A 26,857-nucleotide genomic window follows, 5' to 3' on the forward strand; every position below is an offset into this window, starting at 1 on the left:
TAAGCAGTCGCAGCCATAGGGCTTCGGTGCATGCATAAAGACTCGCCACCATACCATGGACAATGCATGCTTTGCAAGAAATCGTTCATTGATGTGTGCAGAAAAAGGCTGCTCACCGGTATACATATATCGCGCTCATGCTGGCACTCTAGTTTCAATCAGTTCCATATGCGTTTGCATGGAAAGCTTTGTGGCACTGCTGTAAGACCTCACACTTGCATAAACTTCTCGTCCTGCGGGATAGGGTCCACCATGACAAGGAGTTTCCATTTCACCGCCCTTTGGGCCGGGAAATACCCAGCTCTTGCTCAGCTATTTCTCAGTCCTTGCTGGGTACAGCAAAACAAGCTAGGTATCAAAATCTGCACACTCTAAACATTTCCAAAATGACGTGGCGTGTCAGCGACCTGGCACTGACACCAGCAGAGATAATTCCTCAAAAACAGTTGCTTTTATGCTAGTGTACAAATTATTTGAACCATGCATGGAGATCGAGGTTGCGATTGCAAATATGATGAAAATTTGATGACGATTGTTGGATTTTATTGGTGCAAGGCCAACTGAGGCAAAAAGCGCCAAAAATAGTGGCTAGCTATGAAGGATGGAAAGGAAAATGCTAAAATCAATGGGCAACATAAAAAGCAGAATCAATTAAAGACAATGAGGATGGCTGGTGTAAAAGGCCAGGTTGTGATCACTGAGGAAAATTTGACACGCACGCATGACGTTCACAGTCAGTGCTGGTGCCAGGGTGGGATAAGGAATAAGCTATAGGGCATGGAACTGAGCAGTGTAAGAGAGCGGTGATACTGTGAAGATATTGAGCATTACCTCAATCTACTCACAGATGGTAGAGTCACCTTAGCTCGCAAGTGAAAAGAGTGAACAGAACACTTAGTATTTTCAAAGGGCCAGCGAGCAGAACAACAGTTTGCTCGCCATAAAAGGACAACTCAAACCGAAAGGCTCAAACTTTGCAGCTGCACAGGGTTGGACTAGGGGTAAGGCCTTGCCTATCACCACAATGCAAGCCTGTCTGCTTGATCGGTGCAACCTAAACAAATGCCATTGCTCCAAAACCTCATTCACCTTACCACAGAAAAAAGCAAGTTTCTGTTTCTTTTCCTGAATTTTACCATATTTTCAGTGGCGACATCGCCCACTGCCCTGACAAAACAAAAAGCATCTCAGTTCGAGAAACATTACACTGGTTTATAGTGTTTGGAATATTAGAGATAATGAATTGGGCACAACCGACCTGACATAATTATAAAAATTAACACAGCACCATTGTTTCACGCTTACAGCTAGTTGGATGGTGTGCCTCGAAAATGCAACGTCTAATCTCTCAAGCCACGGGTTCAGTACTTGCACAAAGTGTGCAAAACAATAAAACTAGTGCATTCAAAATCACCGCTGGTGCGGAATGTATATCATTTATTACAAAGACAAAAATATCTCGATTTACATCTACATTGGTGTCATTGTTGCATTGATACACAGGCAGCCCATATGTGGCCATAGGCCAAAATCAGAGGATACGACTCAAAAATGCAGTGGTTCACACACAGACTGCATAAGAACTACCAGTGCTCTCTCCCAAAGCTCCATAGACCTTTCCTGCCTCCATTATAATTCCACTGGCAAAATGTTAAGCGAAAAAACAACATTCACACAGAAAACCACTTCAAGCAATCTGATTGCACCATATGGGTGGTTGCAAACTAAATAAGAGACACTGTCGCTGCAAGTGGTCGTCAATTCCATAACCTCCTCCAGCAAGCAGCAGATCTACAGTTGGCAGAAACGACACAAGGTAGTCTTCAGTTGCATTTTGGTAACTGCACCAACAATCATGGTGTTCCAAGCATTGCATTGATCAGTGTGTAATAAAGTCCCGCGAATGTGGCTGAAAGTTTCCAAGGTTGCACAGATGTGGTTTTGGACGGACCAAATCACTCGTGTATACAGAAAGCAATACTATAGCCAATATGCTACTACGCAACGAGCAAATCACTTGTATACACAGAAAGCAATATAGCTGATATGCTACTACACAACGAGCAAATCACTTGTGTATACAGAAAGCAATATGGCCGATATGCTACTACATAACATAATCACCAATGTCTGCAATACATGAAACGAGAAGTAGCACAAAGAAGTTACAGGGGTCGCACTTGTCTCTGCTTGGGTGAACATTGCGAATTAATAGCTGAAACACACTTAACATAACCTCCAACATTGTCATGGAAATTATTTACGTATACTTTTCTTTAGATGCCGTTACAAAGATGTAGCTCTTGTTGTTTCAATTCGGTTGTTCTATTTTTTAAATATACCCGTAGTTGCTAGCCCTGCCCCAACAACCCTGGCACTAAATGCAAAATCCTATGAAAGCCTGCCGACACTTTGAGATACTGTGTCATTAGCAAAAATAAGGCTCTGTGCAACTAATGTCAGCACTGAAAATTTTACAGCTTTCTTCAAATATTCCCGAAAGGAAAGGTTATATGAAAAGGATAGGACACACATTATAGCAGAGTGCCCAACACTTACTATTCGTGTTACTTGGTCCTTTGCAACACAAACTGATGCGACCCTATGAACTCAATTTATGGAAGCAATGCCTCACATTCCAAGCATTGCCACATTTTGATTCCGGTGCAAACATTTGAATCGCCTACTTTAAACATTTCAAAGCCATGCCAACTTCTGAGTTAGCGCATCTTGGAAGCAGCAGAATTGCCATTTATTCAGCACACCCCCGAATCTAAGTATTCGATAAACATAAAAAACACAGCTTCTTCAACAGCACTATTCCCTGTCCCCACTAGGCACATAAGCACCCAGTTCACAGTCCTTCGACGCAGCCACACCTCCCAATGACAGGCAGTACAATTATCAAAGATCTTTCCATTGTGGACACCACAAAAATAGCAACAGCTCCTCGCTCGATTTGCTCGCTCGTTCCTTCCCATTTCTAGCACAGCCTCTTGATACAAAATTCTTTCCACCATAAGGCATGCCAATGTGCAAACGTGCTGGCTAAGACATTTTTATACGTTCGCCTAGTATAGACACCCTTTGTGAATGCGCTCGGCGCAATTTTTCAGCGCCAATACAAATATAGCAAAACATGCATTGCCGCGTGAAAAAGGAAACAATACGAAAATATTCACCTAATAAACTGAATAAGTATAGTTATAAAATAGAACATCGCTAATACAACAAAGAATAAAACAATCCCCCTTCATCCCCCCCAAAAAAGAAGAATCTAAAAGCTGTAAGATCACAGTGTTAGAGGTGCAAAGTGCTGCCTTTGGTATCAAACAGCGTGTGCACGGGCTTGCGCCAAAGAATTTTTTTCTTGTCTTTTGAAAAGGCATTGGTCGACCACTCTCCCATCAAAGCTTGGCAGAAAGTAGCAGAGCCTGCAAGTCGAACAAGGCTTGCACTATGTGTTGGTAGAGAGCCTGCACGTCGGTCTCCGTACTATCCCTGAAGCCGGTCAGGGAAAAGATGATCCTGCATTGTTGCAGAAAGAAGAAAAGCGTCACGGCCAATCCCCCTTTCGAAGGAAATGCTAGGAACGTACAAGACGGGCATAGGTGCATTCTGATAGTTTGGTGGGTTGTACTTTTTTCCTCTGCTTTTCTTTTCCTAATGATTTTTTTCTGTTGTTGTTGCCTAGACACCAACATGTCAAATCGTGCTGCTGGCACGCGCTTGTATGTGCCACTATGACAAGAATACCTTTTTTTTTTCCTGGTAACTACAAGTGAACTGCTCTACGGAATAGAGGTCCTGTCTGCTTACACCATGAAAATGGCACAGAACAGTAAGAAAATATTTTTCAAACTTGTATCCCTTTCTTATAGTCTCAAAGCAATCAAAATTGAAACCAAATACAAGCCACGCATAACTCTATTTTTCAGTAAGGCAGTGCAACACACTTTTTTCACGTTGCAAGAAAAGGAGGAAGTACCCAGACATTTTGAACCTGTGCAAACAGAGTTGTGTGTGGTGCCAGTCAGACAGCATACCCACTGATAAATGCTGAAGATCTGAGCATTTACAGCAGCTGATCTGCCCACTCTTTGGTTAATGCGCGTGCGGTAAACCTTATTTGAACCCACGTGACTAGCCGATTTCACCAGTCCTGGCAAAATGTACAATATAGCTGCACATAGACGACATGCTTCAGCATTGAATCTAGGTCTATTAGTCAGAAAAATAAGACTCCCTTGCCTTGTTTCCTTCATTTCCCAGAATTACATGAACAAAAAAAAAAACAAGCTGTTGCAGAGATCCGAAACCAAAACTGATGTGGACAACACTAAAAAACCGTAAGAATTAGATTCTGACATTTAAGCTTGTTTCAAATAAACTAAAATTATTTTTTAAAGAAAAACAGTAGCATTGATGCAATCACAAGTTCATATACATGAACTCTAAAACCTCAAGCACTGTCCAATCAGACTGAAAAATTTTGCACATCATTTTACGTCACTGCTGTAGTCGCTACGGCTGCCAGAGACGTCGTAAGTTGTTTTATGTTTTCCGGCTTTATAAATTAACTACTGCTTTAGCAGCCAGATAAACAAAAAAAAGCATGTTTATTCGAGATGGTCTATGCAATGCAGACACAGACCGAAGCTTGACAAATTCCCTTCAGTGTCACTTCAGAGGAAGGTGTTGTTGAGGAACTTCATGACGTGCATGCATCTGCACATGAATGGACACAATTTTTTTTTCCGCGCACTCACGCATGCACCCCATCTGGCATAAAAGAAGACTACAACACAAATGGCTAGCCCATGAAGCTCTTTCAGATCCTGCAAATAACACTGTCAAAAACAAAAAATGAAAGAGAGCAAGGAACTCCTTCAATCCAGCTCACCTGTTCTCTTCGATGCTGTAAAAGACACCGTATCCATCCGTGCACATCGGAGCCACGCAACCTATGAGTGGCGTGTACCCATTGCAGCTTGTAGACAGGATGAAGTTCCCGTTGCCACCACTGTTTGAAGTAAGTCAACGAGAGGGATGTGAGAAAAGGACAAACACACTTAGAAAAGCAACAAAATGTCTGTTTTCCCTTTTACAAGGTGCGTTAACCAAAGCTGCGTGAATAAAAAGTCAATCGATTATACAATTGTTCCAAAGTGATAAAAACCTCCCCACAGTTATAGACCCTTTCAAGAATTTCAATTATAGCCACCGAAGTTCAGTTGGTCACCCAATATACAAACCAGTTTTGGACATTTTTCAAGTCTAGATAGCGCAAAATCCTCAGCAGGGCTGCAGTGGCATTCTCATGCAAGTACTTGTTCCCCAGCTGATTATTTAATAAGAAAAAACAAGCGAGGACAAGCCACTCACATTTCAAAGGTTCAAGGATGCTATTCTGCGGGGCATACACTACAGAAAAGATTGATTGATTGACTAATTGATTGACTATGAGATTTAACATGTCAACGCTACACAGGCGATGGGGTGCACCGTAGTGGAGGGCTCCGGATTAATTTTGACCACCTGGGGATCTTTAACGTGCGCCGAAATCTCGAATACACGCGCCTTTTCACTTTTCACCTCCACCAGAAAAGCGGTGGCTGCAGCCGGGAATCGAACCCACGTCCTTGGGCTCAGCAGCACAATGCCTTAGCCACTGAGCCACTGGAATGGGTACTAGAGAAGGGAACATACATTGCAATGCTTGTTCTTTGACATGCTTTCCTTGCATGTTCCTATTCTGTCATTGAGTTTCAATCCCTCCCTGTATGCTGTACAAAGTGTTACTACAGTCTACGCTCGTTACAGCGGATCCGGCAACAACGGACTTTCGGTTACAACAGACCATTTCTGTTGGTTTGTCTGGTACCCATGCATTTTAAATGGAGTCCACTCCGCTCACAACGGACCCGGCTAGAGCAGACTATCGGCTACAACAGACTAAATTTTAGGCGAAAATTGTTTCGACTGAACGTTTATAGGGGACTTCCGCGGGGCCGGCACCCGGTGTGCCTTTTCGTTTATTTTGGCAAGAAAACTATTATGACTGGCAACATTGCTGGCAGACGGGTCGTTGGCGCAGCCAAGCCAAGCCAGTGGCTTTTTTTTTGTGCGACCAGCGGCATGAGCGGCAGGGTAGCTGATTTCACTGTCGGATAAATTAAGCGTAATTAACTCTGTTGAACACGAGGAAAAACAGGCTGACATCGCCAGAAGTACAGGCCTGTCTAAGCACAGTGTCCGCTGTACCGTCAAGAACAAGGCCGCTGCCGATAAACGCGACTCCGGTGAGATTGAAAACAGGGCAATCGAATACTCGAAGTGGTGCACTCGGAGGCGAGTCTGCCCTCGTCAGTTTATGTAATAAAAAAGTCGGGTTCAGTGAAGTTCGGCTTTTATTATTCCCACGCATGCATCGTTCCCGTTCCGTTCGGTGAAAAAGGTAAGAAATGCCTCAAGTAGGGGTTGTTCCCCATCCATTGTGTGCAATCTGCCAGTAACCGTGCGCAGTCCAACTGGTCTAACTTTCGATTTTACAGCTGACCGTCATCAGATTATTTCATTACATCTGTTTCAATGACCAGATTAAATCGCTAAAAATGTGGAATCTGCCTTGAGGGAACGTCAGGCAGCGATCCGATTTGTTTGACGAACGGTTTCGGGAAAACCTGCCTCGTCGTGAGGGGACTTAAAAGAGCCTAGCTAATGCTGATGGGCACGACTGATGTTTTATAGCCGGTTTATAATTGCGCCTAGTTATATTCTTGCGTTATTTGCTCAGCTCATCTTGCGTCTTTACACGCTTGACCACATGCGCTAGGCCTTTTCGAAGTGCCGGTGCTAAGTTTTGGAAACGGTGTTTACGCGATTCTTAGCCCTCGCGCGAACACTGTGCAGAGGTGCTGCAGGCGTGTAGAAAGAACAAAGTGTATGTACTATGCATGCATGCAATATCGGTCAAAGTACCCACTGTATGGGCTCATAGCCCCCCCCCCCCCCCCGTCGGATACTGCATACTTCGGCTACAGCGGACATTTTTTTCCGGATTCAGAGGGTCCCTTGTAACGGGCGTAGACTGTACTACTACATGAAATTTTTGTGTCATAATGATTACACTCCAGTAGTGCCGCCAAAACTCCTTTCACTCCTCTTTGTTCAGCGACTGAAGGTCTGTTGCCGAGCACCTTTCGGCACTGAGCAAGGTTTACATAAGCGAATCACAACACGTTGGGGATTTCAAATGCGTGAGTTTCGGGGTTACAAGGACAGCATGATAACTGAACTTACAATTTAACATACCAATGATGACTCTTGTTTGGCTTAAATTCCCCATCGTGATGCAATTTGAACTGCTTGCCTGTTGCTGACTGCATTACACGTCAGTGACTCAGATTTTCTTCATCAAGCATAATCTGCGCCCATCGCCAAAAACTTTGTGCTCGAAACCCTTCTTCATTTTTTTCTTGATAGTTCACCTAGAACACGGTCACAGGATGTGGCGCTTTAGCTTCCTTTACTTTGGGCAACGAGGTGCGCCGTATTTAAGGGCTACAGAGTCATTTAAACCAAACCTAGCTTCTCTAGTGCACTAAAATATATTTCATGCATGGAATTTCTTGCATTTTGTATTCATGCCAAATGTGGCTGCTGCTAAAGATAAAATATTTGAAGGAAAGCAGCTAACCTCTTGATGAATGCAGGGTCCAAGAAGAGTTCAGGCATGGGTTCCCCCTCTTCCATGGCTGTCAGGGCAAGGCCCATAAGATGCCGGTCACACCCTGAGGAGGAAAGTCACACAGGGAGAAAATTCACCTTTTAAACTGCAGTAAGACTCAGACGTCTCAGCTGACTTGAGCACTGAAGCTGGAAATGAAAACATCTCTAATAAAACACAACACACAAACGCTGCTCGTATACACAATGAAGAACCACAAGCAACATGTTGCGCAGGTTCAAATAAGCAGCTCTGCTAAAGGGGTATGCCCAACGAGCGGTAATGGTGGAATGCAGAGAAGTTATTCGATTGTAGGGTTTAACGCGCCGACGTGGTAATAAGCCGTGGCTGATGAGGAGGCAAGAAAACAATGTAAGGCAAGAAAATGACTTAACTGTAGAAAGCAGTGATGATAACAGCATCGGCACCATTTTGATGAAGCAGTTACGGTAAAAGTGACACTGGTTAATTAAAAAGACTCCACAAAACTCCTTGAGCAGTGCAAGTAAACCTGCACGATGTTTAGATTACACTCCCAGGAACACCTGAGGCAAATATTACACGTGCACGTGAAGCAGTGAGCGCGCAAATCGCTGTGGAAGACGCGGAAAAACCAACAGCGCTCTCTTCAGTTTTCCTCATTATGCACCCCTAGCATGGCTTAAACGACGTCATTGTGGCCATGGCTGTCCCATTGGCGGTCGCTGGTCAACTTCACAGCTTATTTCTCGCATTTCCTGTGACGATCCGCCGTCGTCGACGCTGTGTACCAACCTCTTTTGTGCCTGAACCTGTACGCACAGTTTTGGCGTTTCTTTTGTGTTTTGAGTGCGCGCGGAGTTTGAGTGGCGAACTCAATAGTACTCCCCTTTCAACGAGGCCACTCGACAACAAACGTTAATTGTTTCAAAAACGCCCTTCCAGCCTGAGCGCGCACTTGCCAGCAGGCAGCCATGCCTGCTTTTTTATGGTGCCAGACGGGAAATTCCTCTACGTTGCAGAGAAAAGGAGAAAACTCCCCTGCATGTGATATATCGAGAGCTGTTGAAGAGGACACCACGAGCCACCCCCCTCTCTAGCAGAGAGCACGCAGCCTTCGTCGCGTTGTCTGCGGTCGAGTTGAGAGGGAACAATTATGCGCGGTTTCTCATCACACGTGGTTTTGGTGATAGTGAATGGATTTTCATAATTCTTGCGGAAAGATATTGCTAGGACAATAGACTTTACCCCAAAATACATTCCGAATAGTCGATGGTAAGTGCTGCAGGGTCCCTTTAAATGTGCTGTTCGGGGACTTTCACTAGAGAGAGCAAAGAGTTGTAGAAGTCTGAGCTGCAGTAGTTACCGTACATCAAAACAATACCATACCATCGAGTTTAAAGGGGCACTGACACAAAAATTTTGCATCTTGTTTTTTTTGTTGCGATAAGTAGCTAGTGACCTACTTATAACCTGTAGAAACCTCATTTGCTTCAGCGTGCGACGGTTGTTTAATTAGAGGCATTTTCAATGCGGCCAGTCACAGTTTCGGTTTCAGCGAGTGCCGCGAAACCATGGATTTTGTGTGAACAAAGCTGACCACGTGACTGTCGGAGGGATATCACAGAGCAGAGCCACCGTAGCACTGTCGAATCCGCATCTACGGCAGTTTCTGCGAATGCCCCCACGTACTGATCACGTGAGGCGCTTAATTAAAAAGCGACCGTGGAACGACGTGCGACGCTCGAGACAGTGGGTGTCAAGACGCGCGCTGGGAGCAGCCGGCCGGTCTGCCTACAGGTCCACCTACAGATGTGTTCGGCTTAGCACTGCGGCGGATATTCGAGTGCCACTCTTTTAAGCGGTGCAGATGACAATTTTTAATGCAACCCGCCATCACATCATTAACTCCTTTCTCATGTAAGCCACCATGGTCGGGACTTGGGGACAATTTCGTGCAGTGGTAACAAGCTATCACTCGAGCTACCTGCGCTGGCCTGGGCCACTTCGCGGCCGTGGCCGCCGCCTGCACAGCGACCGTGCGGCTAGCTCAGTGGGCTTTTCGTGCCTCCGGCGCGTTTTCGCATCCAATGGTAATAAACAGTAATAGAAACAGAGTGCCTGGAATCGCTGTAGAACTTTGGTCGCGGCCAGCTGCCCGATGAGCTGACAAAATCACGGCGCCTCCGCCGCCAACGATCGAGTCGTTCATTCTCGAGAGCAGAAGCTCCGCCTTCCGGCCCTCCGATTGGAGCGGCGAGCCGGGCGAGCCGGCGAAAAACACCGGCAGTGCGGAAGCGGCAAACACAAACTCGTGACGTGTTGGATGTTGTTTATTTACACAATATCCACGGGATGTCGATTGCGCGTGGTCCTCTGCTGGCTGCTCGGTTGCGTTTCGCACACTTTAAAATTGATTTTAAATATGTTCTAGGCTGTATTCGCCGCTGATATTTTGCAGATGATGTATACGTGTTCCCACCAATCTATCTCCGAAGTTATCTCGCCTTCAAAATTGTGTGTCAGTGCCCCTTTAAAGTAGGGTCAAAGTGCGTATCGAAAACAGAAGACTTCAATCAGGTACGCAACAGTACCAGCTACTATTTAAACCCGGCATACAGTTATGCACACTGATATCGTACTACAGTGGCTTTTCCAGCCCCGATCTGCTTCAGTTTTAAAAAGAAAGGCTTCCCTTTTTAAGTCATAGATGGGCCAGCAAAGAACATTATTCACCGCTGTCACAAATGGCCACCTACAAAAAAGCTGCTTTCGTTGCAAAATTGTTCTACGCAGTAGCTTATCTAATTTTCAGCGGCAACACTAGGTATTTCTACAACAATTACCGTATTTACACGATTGTAGGTCGACCCTTTTTTTTAAATTTGACAATCCAATGTTGGGGGGTCGACTAACAATCGAAGTTGAACCGTCTACCGCTAGTAACGGCAAGAGAAACGAGAAGTTGGGGGTCTACGAGGTGGGGACAGCTTTGCACCCTCGTTCCCATGGTTATGGCCTAAAGTGTGAACCGCATGGGGCGTTTTCTGCTCGCGAAAATGCGCCGCGCTGACGCTGCCGCGAATTCCAACCCGCATGCTGCGCGCTACGCGATCGGCGGCGGCAACATGGCGGTGTCACCAACCGCGAAGAGGTGCGCAATGCTCCAGCGACCACTTTTAACCGCTCTTTAAGATATCATTGAAGGCAAAAACAAAGACGTTTTTGCAGGAAAGGAGCTGATAATGTGGTCGAAAACGACACTATAAAGCATTATCCGCGCCGCTAGGGAAAGCGCCAATCAAATATCCGCCACCGTGGTGAGCCTAAACATCTCCAGCGGCGCCAGCCGACTGGAGTAAGTCGTCAGGCTCCTCCCACTACCGCGCTCGTCACGCGTCATACCGAGGTAGAACTGGTAGAACTTAAAAGCAGCAGAAGCTGCCGCGCGCGCGTAAACGTCGACTCCGGCGAGAAAAAGTCTCCCGCGCAACGCCGACGCGCACGAATCGCGTGCAAAAACGCGTCAAGAAGCGTTTTATTCGTCTCTAATAAACAAAATGAGTATTAGCGAATCCCTTGATTGAATGCGCAGCGCTAACGTAGCCCAAATCATACCACATTGTTCAGCACACTTCCGAACGCGATGGTGGGAAGTTAGTTGCTCAAAAGAAAATTGTGCGCGGCCGCTTCCGTCAGCCACCATGTTGTTTGTTTTGGTATCGTGCGGCAGTGGCCGCTGCTGGTTGCTTCAATGGTGGTCATCTCACAGCTAATGTGCTCTTCCCACTCAACCCACAGCGCATGGTTATTCCGGGTGCTTATACAAAAGCTTTTTTTTTTAACATCTACCGCACATACCGCGAGCGCACGGCTCTTGTGGGAGCATCGATCATTGATGGTAGAGCCGCCGTGTGGGTTGACGGAAGAGAACTGTGATATGGGCAAGTTGGTGAACGTTCAAATTGACAAACCAGCGCGGAAAAACACAGCACAAAAAAGGAACGTGAAGTAGACAGGCAGCAGCGCTGTCCTGTCTACTTCTCATTCCTTTTTTGTGCCGTGTTTTTTCCACGCTGGTTTGTCAATCATGACGGAAGAGCTTCTCTTTGTGATACGATTTTCTAGGCGGCGCTCGCATTTTTTAAAAAATTTTTTGAGAGATGCAATTTTTGGGGGTCGACCTACATTCGAGTCGACTTACAATCGTGTAAATACGGTATGGTGGAACACTATAACATGCACTGCATATCAACAACAAGGAGGCAAACCCAACAAAGCTCAAGAGCAAAGATGCATGCTGCTTACCGTGGTTCTTGCAGCATTCAAACATCAACTTCTCGAATTTCTCCACGGCTGCCTTTAGAAGGGTCCCAACTTTGGTCAACTAGATTAGAAAACGAGAGAAAACACAAAAACACTGCAGTTATGAACATAAAGGCCCTTTTCTCACAGCTGAAGGGGGAAGAGGGACTTGGATCAAAAATTATATTATTACGGCTATGACGTTGAAAACTGCAGGAAACGTGTAGTCCTGAATTCAGATATGAATTTCGTATTTATGCAAAACAACTACAGTGTAGACCATTTATAACGTAACCGCTTATAGTGCGGGACCGGATATAACGCGGGTTTTTGCGACCACCGGTTTGCCTCCCACAGAACTCAATGCATAAGCATACCACTTAAGATGCGGTTGGCCGAAGCACAATACCGTTTATAGTGCGGTTTTTGGCGGGTCTGCTGATCGACCGGCGCAGCTGAGGCATCGTTTTAGGGTAGCAAAAGAAAAAAGAAAGGGTGAAATCGGCCATCTGACGCAGCGTGCACCCCTTGCCCTCCTCTAACGGAGACACCCAAAGAAAAAAAATAGGCACCCTTTAGTTCGTGCGTACCTGATAACCACAACTGACCTTGCTTGATGCATCTCGGAAGATAGCGACAGTCTCCCCATCCGCGCGCGGCAAGTTGATTTTATTAATCGTGAACCTCATGGCTCGTTTTCGCGCACTAATCGTGCACATCGGCGTTGCGCGTGAGTTTTTTTCGTGCTCGTGTCGACGATTCCGTGCTCGCGGTGGCTTCTTCGCGTGGCAGTGGGAGGAGCCTGACGACTTGCACCAATGAGGAGACGCGTACCTAATGGCGGGAGATTCGAAGCGCTCCGAGCCGGCTAGCCGCGCCAGATGTTTAGGCTTACCACCGCGGTATTTTTTGGTGGACGCTTTCACAAGCAGCGTGGATGGCAGTTTATATTCCACTTTTCGCCCACATTATTAGCTCCTTTCTTGCATGAGCATCTTTGCTTGCGCCCCGTGCGGCATTTCAGAGAGCGGTTAGAAGCGGTCGCTGGAACTTACTGGAACTGCCTGCACCGCTTCACGGCCAGTGCCGACGCCATGTTGCCGCCTTTTACCGCGCCGCCCACACCACGCCAGTTGTATCCGCGCTGGCGTGCACTGCACGTTTTCGCGATACCAAATCTACCACGCGGTTCACGCTTTGGAACGTTGTTGCTGATACGCCACCGCTCTTTCCCTTTCCGAACATTCGAGCCGCGCGAAGCCGAAGATTTCCGTCGCACTGATAAGCAGCCGCCTTCGGCATCGTGAACACAAGGTGGGGTAAAAAAAAAAATCCCGCTGGCGTTCTTATCACGTCTTGCGGCATCTGTTCATAGACGCTAAAAACGCAGCCATGGTCTCAAAACAAACACAACGGAAGTTAAAGCCGCGCTCGCCGTTTGTGAGACTGCGCTTTTGCCCTACAGCAGCGGCTGATGTTAAAAATAACACGAAATATAGACCGTGCCTTCGTTTTTAAGTGATGTGCGTTTGAGTGATGATAAATATAGGTTGACTTGGGAGATAGGTGGCGATGTGGTTGAATTCGCGCGTGTTTTGGTTATAGTGCGGCACCGCTTATAGTGCGGATTTTTGCGGCTCCCGCGACATCTGTTATAAGCGGTCTACAATGTATTTTAGAACTTATTAATATTTTTCTATTAATTTTGCGACCGCTTACAGAAAAAAACTACTGCGGAGATGCAGCTGAACACTCCCACCTACAAACTGGGCACGAGTCAAAGATTGCAATAAGACTGCCATAATCCTGTCAACTGAGTTGGGGCAGAAGTTGCAACCATTTGAAGTTTAGGCCTCGAGGACAAAACCAATTTTCCTGGATTTCCCTTTGCAAGCCTAAACTTGGGAGTGGGCAATGGTGCGTCTCCCTCTGGGACAACACACCACTGACTCTTAAGCAGAAAGAGATCGTGATCCCCTCCAGAGACAAAGAATGCTGTTAGAAAAACAGCGCTGAAGATGAGACAAACAGAGACAAAACCAAAGACTGTGCTGCCTGCCAACTATCTTTATTTTTAAAGACAACGAATGCATACTAGCATTACAAAAAGGAGAGAAAGGAAAGGAAAAATATTGACAATGAAAGTACCGTATTTACTCGCATAATCCTCACACTTTTTTTTCGGAAAAGTCAATGCTAAGTTAGAAGTGCGAGAATTATGCGGGGAAAAAAAAAAATCTGGTGCACAGTGTTGCCAATCTGCCTCCTGCCAATCCCGCCAAATGTAGCGATCGTTTTTTGTACATGTAAGCTCAGTGTTGCCAACAGCAGCTATTTCTTTTTATTTTATTATTTGCAACGTAAACAGTCTCCCGTCGATCAGCGATCATGAAATTGCCGCCTTTGCTTTCTGGCGCGCGCCCTATCTCGTCGTCGTCATGTGCGTGCCCTACCCCAGTAACGCACGTTGAAGTCGGTGACGCCGAAGTGCCTGCCTGCGGCGCGGTTGCCGTGTTCGATCGCGTACTCTATCGCTTTCAATTTGAAAGCGGCACTAAGCACGAAACAAAAAGATCAAAAAGTTCTCAAAATGGCAGCGAGCTATCCACCGTTGACGCGAGACGAGTGACTCACTGACTGCTGCTGCTCAACGACGGGACCACGACGACAACACGACAGCGGGCTGCGCGAACGCCGTCTAGTTGTGCGCACGCGAAACCGGCTCAAGAAAAGTGTGAGCAGCGTGTTAGGGCGCCTGTTAGGGAGTAGCCATGCAGGTTATTAGGGCGCCTGGATGGCCTTGGATACACAGCGCTCTCCGCCGAACGTAGAAGCGGCGGGGGAGGGCGCGCGTTGGAGAGCGCGTGCACCATGCGGGTTTCGCGAGCAGGCAACTTTCGCCGCTGCAAAGTTGGGGGTGCGAGGATTATGCGAGGAACCAAAAAATCCAAGTTTTGGTGGCTCACAATAGGGGTGCGAGGATTACGCGAGTGCGAGGATTACGCGAGTAAATACGGTAGCTCACATGAAAAAGACCGATGGTTATAAGCATGACCATCATGATCATCATAAGCCTCACCACGTGTATGTATCTGTCAGTCATGATCGTCACAATGATTAGCATTCACTGTAAATACCAACAATGAGTGCCATATGACAATGTGTCGTGACCTCCATTACCTACGTGCAAATTTTTTATTGGACCCAGAAACACACCTCCCTTCTGTGGTTAAATAACATGCTTGGAGAGAAGTTTCCCCTTAAAAGTTCGAATGCCCTCCCCCAAGGATTGTAAAAGGAACCAATGCGCCCCAACTTTATGCCCGATGGGAACAACGCCGACACAATCACCATGGCGACACGAACAGGAGGCAAAGTTGCGTGCAGCCCTTAGCCACAAGCAAGGGGCACTCACGGAGGTGCTGCCGTCCATGGCAGCTTGTACAAACTCCACCAACTCAGGTGTGCATGACCGACAGGTTTCTGTTCGCCCGTGATAGAACCCGCGGGTGGAAGCCGTCACGTAGGTCGCTCCGGGCCTAAAGACATGCACATGAAAGAAAGGCAAAAGAAGAGTGGAACTTCAGCCCGCCTCAGGTAACTTCCAACCAAAATGGTACCATGTGCAACACTTTCCTTTATCATAATTCACAACGGAAAGGGCATTAGCCAAGCGAATTCGGTAAATGCCAGCTGTTACACGCAAGTATTTACACTGATGTCCCCAGATTTCTGCAGAATTGTGCACTCAAATGTTTGCTACAGTAAACCACAGCAAAAAAAAAAAGAGGAGCAGGAGCAGGAGGAGGAGGAGGAGAAGCACCTTAGACGCCATGAGCATGGTCCTATTCCATTTCTCGAAAGTGCAGCAAGTGAACAAGCCATATCATTTGTTTCCTTCACAAAGTTCATTTCAGGACAAATTCTCCCTGCATTAGGAGATCAGTTTCTACGATGAGATATTTCCATTCTTATGAAAAGAATGCACCGGGCCTGCTTGCTTTTCAGTGAAAATGCGCTAATAATTGTACACTCAATAACAGCTAAGCAACAGCCACAACAGTGTGTTCTCACTACCGCAGGCTTGTGTTCGTATGTGCAAAAATTACTGACAGCAGTTGAAGTCCCCTGTTCGCCCAGCTACAGACTTCCAGGCAACATGTCGACACTTAACCCTTTTAGGGCCAATGTCGTTCATTTACGCCCCCCCTGTAAACACTTTCAAAATGGTCAATGACGTACATGCACGTCATCGCTTGCATGTTTAAAAAGCGCGCCTTTTTTATCGTTTCTCTCACTTGGCATGTGCTGCCACACTGCGGAAATATGGGAAATAGTTTTATTGCGCCGATGGCTCTTATTTTTCTTTTTTTTTTAATGCTTTACTACAGCGGTGCGCCGACTATCGCTTGTGAATCCGAACACGCACGGGCGCGGAGCGGCTAGTTTCGGTTTCATCCTCCCGGCACTTCCCGTTTCTTATGCTCGCGAAACTGATGGCCGCCTGGCTTCAGTTCACTCAAAAGGTGCCGACTTGTTACTCTAGTTTTTTTTTTTTTTTTTTGTCACTTCTTATGGTCACTTTATGGTCACTTTACAATTTTTTGTCACTTTATGGTCCCCCTGAAAAATTACAACAATTTTTTCTCGGAATAGATTCGTCCAATGAATTTAAATCAGCAATAAAAAAAATCAATGCTGGAGGTCGCATTTGGCAAAAAAATTTTACCCTCAAAGGTTAGTTAAAGACTGGTATCAAAAACAATATTTGCATAAAGCATTTAAGTACTCCTTGAGCATCTGACCAGCAAGCTGCCTAATCAGGAATAAGCGTCTATTCCCTTGGACACTGAAGTGAATTTGTCAAGCTCCCGCTTTTGCTTGCACTGCGTAGACGGGCTCAAATTAACACACTTTTAATCGTTTATCCAGATGATAAGTCGGTAATTATTTTATAAAGCCTGAAAGAAGAAAAACTATCATACGCGGTCTGCAGCGACCGCACCAGCTAAACACAGTGACGTCGGGAGGAGATGCATCGTGATTGGACGATGTCGAAGATTAGCATTCAAACAAGTCTCGGTTTCGGTTCTGTAAAACAACATGCTTGACAACCGACATTATCGTTGGATGGGCATTCTCGATATCTCAATAATCGTCACCGCACTTCTGCCATGTTGTCAGCTGTAAAATGCTTAAGATAAGCCTCCCAAGACGGCTTGGAATCGTAGCAATCACTAGCCGAGGCCTACACAGTGGATGAACGCCCTCCGCGTCACCGCAGACGCTCAAATGCCATGCGCTTTTCCCCAATATTTGGAGCTTGCCTCACTCATGCCTGTATCATAAAAAGCGTGTTCGCACCAGGTCAAGGGTCTGCTGATTCTGGCCTGTGCCCACTGCCCGCAAGCAGTCTGGCAGCAGCATACCAACGAAAACTCGCTAACGCGTCAGTTTCAATTTGCACGCGTTCTGCAAACTCGTTTGTGGAGCAGTGAACGTTACGGCTCAAAAATGGTGAACTCAGTAGAGAAAAAAATTGGCCGAAAACGACAAAATCAACTTGCAAAAAAAAATGTATCCTCGGTGATTCGAACTTGCAACTTGCAAAATAACATGCCTAGTGCTCCATCCAGACCACTCAGCCACGGGCAAGCTCTGCCGGCGACGGAAATATGAGGTATATAATGTATAACCAGTTCACACTTTTATTTAGTTTTACCATTTCAAGTACTTTATGTCACTATTTGTTGTTTAGCGCTCCTGCAGTAAGCGTCCCCCGAATTTCCACAATATCTCATGTCTAGGAATTGGATTTCTTTGACGGAAAAGCGTTTGCAGACGTGTGGTCGTGCTGCTGACCGTTGTGCTTGTTCACCCAACGCAAAAAAGTGCTTCCTGCTCCTTAGTTTTGCTCTGTACGGTAAAATTTTCAGTTGATTTTATTTCCTTAGTACCTATTTTGACTTCGCTGGCTCTTCTCTCGCCTTCAAGTGGCCTTATATTTTCTTACTGGCGTACCAGTAAGCGAAGCGTGCGCTTGTGCAGCGCTTGTGTGAAGCGAATTTGACTTGGAGCTAGACACAGTGTACAAACTAACAAACTAAAGAAACGCACATTCTTCCATTCACAAACATGTCATGGCTTAGTTTCAACTGAGCGAACGAATTGCGACGACCCGGCAGCGGCCGGCGGTATAAACGCTGGGCCGACTGACACTGTCGGAAGGTCCGCGAGCCATGCAGTAGCGCAGTCACGCCAAGTCATTTCCTCCTGATGTCACATGAAAACGCCACAGAAAATGGGCGAGGATGCACAGAGGAGGACAGCATTTTCTAATTGATTTTTCTACTAAATAAATTCGCGTAAACACACTCAGAGTGCTCGAAACATGGCCTGTGGACTCCGGACTACAATTTGCACTAGTAATCCCGCAATGTTTACAAATCACTTCAGTGTCCCTATGATTACTCCTTGAGTATCCGACCAGCAAGCTGCCTAATCAGGAATAAGCGTGTATTCTCTCAAATTCATCAGCACTGAAAGGCACAACTAACATAAAAACACATAACTGAGTTCTTTACTCAATGGTTGTCGGCTCGAAAAGGCCATTGGCCATTTTGAGAAAGGCACACAAAAGAGAGGCAACACCGCTCGTCAAATGACAAGCAACAATGGGGAAAAAAACCTGCGCCACGTGAATTTCCTTACTTTCCGTGCAACATGTAGTAGCCCATCTGTATAGCCAGCTGGAGGTAGGCTTCCGGGTGGATCCGCACCGGCTTCATGAAGCCCTTGCCATATCCAGTGAACACATCACACACAACGCTCAGATTGTCACACTGCAAGTGCACAAAAAAAGAAGAAAGTGAAACAGCGCACGTCAAATACAAGACGCAAGAAAAACAATTCAAAATATTCCGCGGGAGGAAGGAGGGAAGGATGATCCACCAAAGTGAGGAGTGGTCCTACAACACAGTACATTTACTTTTATGCCTTGCAAACTCTTTCAAATTTCTCCTAATGAGAACCATGGGTCACACTGCACTAAAAGTGGAAAAATTTCAACTGAATAACAAAACGCAGGTTTTCGCTCAGCTAAGTGCAAGCAAACGCCACTTTTTTCAACTTCCAGGCCCTGCTGTTTACCGTACTATTAGCGCGATTCTCAAGTGGACCTTTTTTTTATGAAAATATGTGTTCAAAAATAACTGCGCATTAGAATAGATGCAAAACACAAAACCGAAATGAAAGCAGCTCAATGAATGTTAAAGGCTTCATTTAAACGCAAAGTAATCATCTTGGCGGACACAGAAGGTATCCAGGCAGTGTCCCGTGCATAAGGCATCCTCGTGTGATCGCGATTGGCGAAAATAAAGGGACCACATTTTTAAGTGCTAAGCTTTACGGATTCAGCCACCCCATAGCGTGTCCCGATTCATGTTCAATTGAAATGTTTCGTACCATTCTGAGGCGTCTGTTGGTGACATTATTCCGTGTGCATGGTCGAATAAGTGCCACGTTATTTTTGTGATATTCGGGTGTTGAATTCTACTGGGTGTTACAATCGGGGGCGCGTTAGAATCGTGCAAGGGGAGTAGTTCTTGGCTGTTGTAGTCCGCTAGGGGAAGGGGGGAAGAGGGGGGGGGCCAGGGTAGCCAACAACCATATGCGCCTTTCTATCGATCAGTCTGGTGCCATATCTCTCGGGCAATAATTCAACTTTCGTCTCTCCGAGTTTTACTTTCTTTACACAAGAGAGCAGCACTTCACTACTTTGGGGCTTTTCTGACTTAGTGTTCTGTATTGGCACTGCTGCCAGCAAAGCATGATTGCATCATCGCCATGTACATCTTGCAGCAAGGATTTTTAAGCTTTCAGCAAAAGCAAAAGCGGTTTTGACAAGGCAAACGGCTAAGTGCCATTGTGAGATGGCAAAAATAGCGCGCAACTGAACCAAGTGGCAGCACGGACACGAATGCAAGAGGAGCAGGGGGAAGTAGGAAAGAAAGGGTTTTTGGCCGCAAAACATGCAGTCAGAATCCAAGATTGCATTGCTGAACAGTGAGTTAACCAAAAAAAAAAGAAATTTCTCGTAAATTTGTACAAGGCGACAGCGCTCTCAACATTGTGCCACTGGCCTCACCAAGGTGTTGTACTCCGCCTTTGCACGTTCAATCTCCGAGAGAAGGTGTTCGGAGAGATGAAAACGGAGCTCTTCAGGCATGGGCAAGGTTTCGCTGACGTAACCATCGTCCTGAAAGTGGTTTTAAAAAAATAAAGTGGGTAGTTATTTTTCAACGCAATCGATTCACAAGCAACCAAAGCATATGGTATACTGTCTGGAAAAAAAAATAAGAAATCATGCACTCCTCCAACAAACGACGACGATGGCTGAATATGAAGCTTTCTCGTGATGAATTCTTTTGTTGCCGCCTCAGTTTTCCAGATCACTTCGGCCTTCTCGAAATGAAGCAATCGTATAGACGCCAGCTTCGTAACGCAAGGGACCCAGGTTCGCTTCTGGCCACAGAAGCGTTTTTTTCTTTCACTTCGGCATTTTCGTGTTACAGACCCTATCAGTGAAAACATTGCAGCGTGGTTTAAAACTTTTTTTACAGGGGGGAAACAAAAAAAGCACCTCTGAAGTTCGACTACAGTACCACCTCAGCATCACACAAAAAATTCTCATAGAAAAAAAAAAGAAAAAAAAAAGGAACGACCGTCGCTAAGTGCATGTTGCAACATAGTAGTAGGCAGCAAATAAAAATGTGTTTGCCCCTTGAACTAACTGCTTCAATTTCTACTTTCCTTTATTTGTTCAAACATCACTTTCATGTAAGCAAAATCTCCACACCACATGGAATATGCAATATCTTTTTCAGTGTCAAGTGGCAATCGGAAAATCTTTTCAAAATGTGACAGTGATGCGAGGAAGCTTAACACCATCGCAGCTGTCATTTCACTGGCCACGTGCCAAAAAAGGCCGCATTAATTAACAGGTGCTATCTTGTGAAACCCTCTCCTACAGCTTTCGTGCATCACCAGTTTACCTGATCACTTTGGCACAGTGGGGCAACGCTAGACTTTAAACACGCTCATGAGGACTTCACAAAGATAACTTCACAGACACAGCACTTTTGGGTGTAGTACACTCACACCACTTCATTCTCAGTAGAATTAACAGTTGAACACTCCTGACAAAGTAAACTTTGCAGTTCTGACACTGACACGTTTCTTGTGCGAACTCTTCCCTTCAGCATCATGGTCGCTGTATATGTGCAAGTTCCTTTACTGGAAACAGTATGACGTTAGCGCAGACGGTCATGAAGCTGAGTGCTGTGGTGCGCGCAAGGTTGTGCGCAATGCACACACTAAGGGGGCAAAAAACTCGAAAAGATCTATTTACTGGCAACCTTTTTCATTGTGCGGGTAAGTGTAGTACTAACACCGATTGCTCTCAACATTAGCAATCTTCCTTGGCAGGTAGGAGTAGGCGCTGTAGGCGGAAGGCTCGAACTGTAACTATGATGTAGCAGGCAGTCACCTTACCGAAACACCGAGCTTAGAATATGCGGGGGTGGGGGGGAAACTTGGAGGGTGAACATCCCGCAAAAACCATTCACATCATTTTCTCATAAACGTGTGGTTGTAGAATCAGATTGTTTAAAATCAACCAATGTTTCAGTTGGGGGTATTATTGTGCCTGCAACCGTACAGACTTACCGGGTTGTCTTTTGTTGCAAGATATGTCAAGTGGACAAAGTGAGCTGTCGACACTGGGACCATGCCATCAAAGGGTGTGTGCTGTGAATGCAGGGCAAGAAAACGAAACAAAAAAAAACAGGATAATTAAACTACCGCACACAGCTCAAAACACCATTCAGATACAGCGAAGAATTGCATCCCATGGCTACGCAAGCACAAATTAATGAATACAACAGGCATAATACTTACACGCATCAGGACAACTGATGACGATTTGTGCCAATGGATTTGACAAAAGCATCGGGAATATCACTGCCCACTCGGTTCTTTCCATAATCTGGATGTCACTTTCAGAAGAAAGAAGAACTTGTTCCCTTAGTAACAGTTTCCACGTTCTGGTGAAGTAAGTGCGGCTTCATCCGTGACCAACAGATGTGAAAATATTTCATCAGTTTGCTCGCAGAAATTTAATGCCTCTATAGTTTCTGTTCAAACCCTAGAGCCTATGTACTGAGTGCGACAACGATGCTAGGTCAAACAAAAACTTTTGGCGTTAATTCCACTATCGAATTAATTGGTCGGAAGATGGAATGTAAGGACAGACGCATGCCCACACACCTACACATTTTAAAGACGATAGTCTTTCTTGGGCTACTTAAACCCAGAAATTTTGGTCTGTCTGTATGTCTGTATGTCTGTCTGTCTGTCTGTGACCCGATTCAGCCACCCGGCCAAAGCAAAACAATGCCTGTGCAATAGTCTTATATAGTCACAGCTAAATCTACCCATCTATGTCCGGTGGAATGTTCATACTTGTCAACATTGTTGAAGAAGAACAAGACATTACGCAAATATGAGACAACAAATCAATACAGAAGTGATATTTGCAGTGTTCCTTTATAAAAAAATCAAACATGCTTGAATTTGCGAAATTAAATCTTCATCAACTGCAGAAAAAGAATTCACTCCGCCGTCGCCTGCTGTCGCCCGCGCCACTATAGCTTCTGGGGCCATTTTAAGAAATCAACCGGCAACAGTTACGCAAGGTTCCACTAGGTAGGTTCCACGTTCTGCTTGCAATGCACGTGGAGTAGGGAAACGCGGTTCTATAAACGCTGAAGTAGGGCGCCTCGATTAACGCGCGTCTTCGCCGTACGGAAGCGTTCGCATCGAGACACCCGGTTTGGAGCAGTGGAACGCAGGAAATTTAAAATGATTTAAGCAAACCTTTGGCGTCTTTACCTTGGGAGGAGCGCGACGCAAGAGGAACAACATGAGAGGTGAGCGGGAAAGCGAAGGGAGGCATTTACTTCGCAAAAGCCGATAAAGACTATCGTCTTTTGACGGCATTTGCAACGAAAGGAGCAGATACGTGGCCAATTTTTTTATAGAAAGATACAGTTGATAACGTCTTCAGTTATAATAAGCGCTCAGTTACAAAGAACATGACTATCACGGGTCTAACGGTCACAACACAGATGTTGTAGGAATTATGATAGCATTCTCTTAGTACCTCCTAGCCAAGGCCCAGGCCTGTCAGAAGGGCAAGAAACTTTGTCGTTGTTATATCTTTAAGTTTAAAGTCCTCTGTAATTTCTCAATAATTAAAGTGTATTTCTAGAGAGCAAATCAGGTATTTAAACCTACTGAGTATAATGTTACCAGAACAAGAATTTTGGGGTTGTGATGATGATGATGGTTTGACGTTTATGGCGCAAGGCCAACTGGGGCAAAGAGCGCCAAAACAATAGTCATATATGAGAGGTGATACCTTAAACACTAAGTAAAATCAGCAAAAACAAAAGTAAAATCACAAAACGACAATGAGCATGACTGGTGTATAGGGCCAGATTTCATGATGCGTGATAGGAAATGAGGTTTAAAAACTTGACTTCTGACAAAAACTCAAACACACGTTTCACGGAAACAATGGCATCGTCACCTAGAAAAAACGACGGATGTAGGGGAATATGTTGTCTGTAGAGTTCTCTGAAGTGTTTGTGTCGTGTTGTGTGAAGTGCCTTGCATGTGATTAGTATGTGCACTACGGATAGGGCCTCTCCGCACCTGCTGCACTGGGGTCTAGATGATCCCGTCAGCAGATACGAGTGCGTCGCATGGGTGTGCCCTATCCGCAGCCTACCCAAGGCGACTTCCGTGTGTCTGTTGTGTGAGTCAGTTGTGTACCGTCCCAAGTGTGGCTTTATTACATGTAGTTTGTTGCCTGTCTGTTCGTCCCAGTGTGTTTGCCATGTTCTGCGCCGGTGTTGTCTTATGTGTGGCTTGAGGTCTGTGTAGGGTACCGTTGTAATGTCCACAGTGTTCCTGAGTGCAGCCGCACCGGCCCTCTCGTCTGCCAACTCGTTCCCAGAGATCCCTGCGTGTCCTGGGACCCAGCAGAGGACCAGCTCATGCTTTTGTGCATACACGGACATGATAGTGCAGAATACAAGATTTACTATGTGGTTTCTGGGGGGTGTATGCGATGACAGTGCACGAACAACACTCAAAGAATCTGTATATATGATGGAATTGGGAATGTGATTTTCAAGGATGTGTCGTACAATCAGTAAAATTCCATACGCTTCTGCTGAAAAAATTGATGTGTGCATGCTCATGGTTCTGGCTGCATTGAAATTAGGACCATGAGCAGCGCACGACACCATACTGGAGGTTTTAGAAGCGTCACTATAAAATTCTGCACATGTGTATTTAAACTGCAAAGACAGAAAGTGCTGCAGTATTGCAGCTCGTGGTACACGATTTTTGTCAAGTCTCATAAAAGAAAGGTCGCACGACACAGGGCGAACTTGCCAAGGCGGTAAACTGTTAGAAAAGGATAACCTGTACACATCTAAAAACGAAGCACTGAGATCCGAGGCTCGCTCTCTCACTCTAAGTGAAAAGGGCAGAGGAACGGATGGGCGATTTGCAAAGAGCAGAGATGTTGATGTATCGTTAAAGACAGGATAAAAAGGATGATTATTCAGTGATGAAATTTTAAAAGCATATAGCAAGTCCATGTACGTTCGTTGGTTCTCAAGGCTCCACTTATCACACTCGACATACAGACTCTCGACAGGGCTAGTGCGAAAAGCACCCGAGGCGAGACGAAGCCCCAAGTGTAGCACTGGGTCAAGCATTCGCAACGCTGTTTTAGTCGCCGACCCATATACCACACTGCCATAGTCTAAACGAGACCCAACCAAAGCAGTATAGAGCCGTAGTAGGAGTTCTTTGTCGGAACCATAAGATTGATGGGAGAGAACCTTAAGTATATTCATTGTTTTAAGACATTTATGTTTAAGTTCCTTGATGTGTGGAATGAATGTGAGTTTCTGGTCAAACACAACACCTAAGAACTTGTGCTCCTTGTTCACAGGAAGCGACACGCCATTAAGAGTAATGTCTGGGTCCATATGGACCCCGCGCTTCCTGGAGAACACAACGCAGGAGCTTTTTACAGGATTTAATTTAAAACCATTCTTGTCTGCCCAGCCGGCAAGTTTCTTTACACCAAGCTGGACTTGACGTTCGCAGATTGACATATTGCATGATTTATAGGATATCTGCACGTCATCTACATACATGAAATAAGAGATTGTAGGTGGCAGTGCCTTACCAAGAGAGTTCATTTTTACTATGAAGAGAGTGCAGCTCAACACGCCACCCTGTGGCACGCCATTTTCTTGCACGTAAACGTTTGAGAGTGCACAACCAACTCTTACTCGAAACGTTCTGTCTGACAAGTAACTAACAAGAGTGTTTAACATGTTACCCGATACACCGAATGACTTGAGGTCCCTAAGGATCCCATAACGCCAAGCGGTGTGGTATGCCTTTTCAAGGTCGAAGAAGACAGTTAAACAATACTGCTTATGCGCGAAGGCATCCTTGATGTACGAGTCAAGAGCTACCAGCTGATCGTTCGTCGATCGCCCCACCCTAAACCCTGCCTGGCAGCTCTCGAGAAGACCGTTGTACTCGAGGAAGTACACGAGCCTGCGATTTACCATCTTCTCGAAGAGCTTGCACAGGCAGCTCGTCAGGGCTATAGGACGGTAGCTTGAGGGGGACGACGGGTCCTTTCCCTCCTTCAGGAAAGCTACAACTATAGCCTCCTTCCAAGAGTTTGGAATGTGCCCCGAAAGCCAAATCTTGTTATATAGGTCTAAGAGTGTTAGAAGAGTGTCTGCGTGCAGGTGTTGTATCATTGTGTAGGTGATGTTGTCTGGGCCTGGAGCTGAGGGTTTACACGTGCTTAGAGCAGCCCTCAGCTCATGTAGTGAAAACAGGGAGTTGTACGAAGTCTGTGATTTGTTGTTGTCGTGTAGGGACTTCTTTTCACAAGAGGCTTTATGTTTCAGGAAAGTGTTCGTGTAGTGTGCTGAACTGGACACGTGTTGAAAGTGCTGTGCGAGTGTGTCAGCCTGGTCTTCCAGAGTGTCCCCTGTTGTACTGACCAGGGGCAGGCTGTGTGTTTGTTGTCCCTTGAGTTTACGTATTCGTGTCCATACTTTCCTTGTGTCTGTGTAGGAGTTTATTGATGTTATGAATGTACGCCAACTCTCTCGTTTTGCCTCACGGCGCACACGTTTTCCTAACGCCTTGGCCCGTTTGAACAAGAGGAGGCTTCCCGACGTGGGGTACCGACGAAGGATACCCCACGCCTTGTTCTGGGCCTCTCGCGCCCGCCTACAGTCCTCATTCCACCACGGCCTCCGCTGGTTGCGCGGGGCACCAGAGACGTGGGGAATGGACTTTTCGGCGGCGTCGAGGATGTGCGCCGTGAGGAGTTGGGTAGCTTCTTCAACGTGTAGGTGTCCTATGTATGTGTGGTGTAGTTTGGATGTCTCTGTAAATGTATTCCAGTTAGCTTGTGCTTCATTGAACCTATTATGGGAAGATGGAGTGCATGGGCCTTTACCTATGTATGTAAGTGAGGTGGGGAAGTGGTCACTGCCATATGGGTCAGTTCCCACACCCCACTCGAGAAGAGGAAAGAGAACTGCGGAGCCAATCGCCAAGTCAAGACATGAGTATGTGTTGTGTCCTATGTTATGGTATGTAGGCTGTTTACTGTTGAAAAGGCATGCTCCTGAAGATGTAAAGAATTTCTCTATGAGGCGACCTCGG

General features: G+C 45.9%; 1 protein-coding gene across 1 annotated transcript in view; it reads right to left on the reverse strand.

Moving 5' to 3' along the window:
* Window positions 1–1,403: 1,403 nt before the first annotated feature.
* The window catches only part of Crot (Carnitine O-octanoyltransferase), a 75,138-nt gene continuing 49,684 nt past the window's right edge, over window positions 1,404–26,857 (reverse strand). The window contains exons 9-16 of the mRNA XM_077699264.1: window positions 21,740–21,820; window positions 20,160–20,270; window positions 18,725–18,855; window positions 15,429–15,552; window positions 12,017–12,095; window positions 7,700–7,793; window positions 4,904–5,023; window positions 1,404–3,528 (exon numbers count right to left, since the gene is read on the reverse strand). Of these exons, the coding sequence (XP_077555390.1) occupies window positions 3,408–3,528; window positions 4,904–5,023; window positions 7,700–7,793; window positions 12,017–12,095; window positions 15,429–15,552; window positions 18,725–18,855; window positions 20,160–20,270; window positions 21,740–21,820 (861 nt within the window). The 3' untranslated portion in view covers window positions 1,404–3,407. The remainder of the gene's footprint in view (window positions 3,529–4,903; window positions 5,024–7,699; window positions 7,794–12,016; window positions 12,096–15,428; window positions 15,553–18,724; window positions 18,856–20,159; window positions 20,271–21,739; window positions 21,821–26,857) is intronic.

The sequence above is a fragment of the Haemaphysalis longicornis genome, unplaced genomic scaffold (genome assembly GCF_048455015.1).
Source record: "Haemaphysalis longicornis isolate Haplotype H1 unplaced genomic scaffold, Haemaphysalis longicornis Haplotype H1 scaffold_2, whole genome shotgun sequence".
Taxonomy (NCBI): Eukaryota; Metazoa; Arthropoda; class Arachnida; order Ixodida; family Ixodidae; genus Haemaphysalis; species Haemaphysalis longicornis.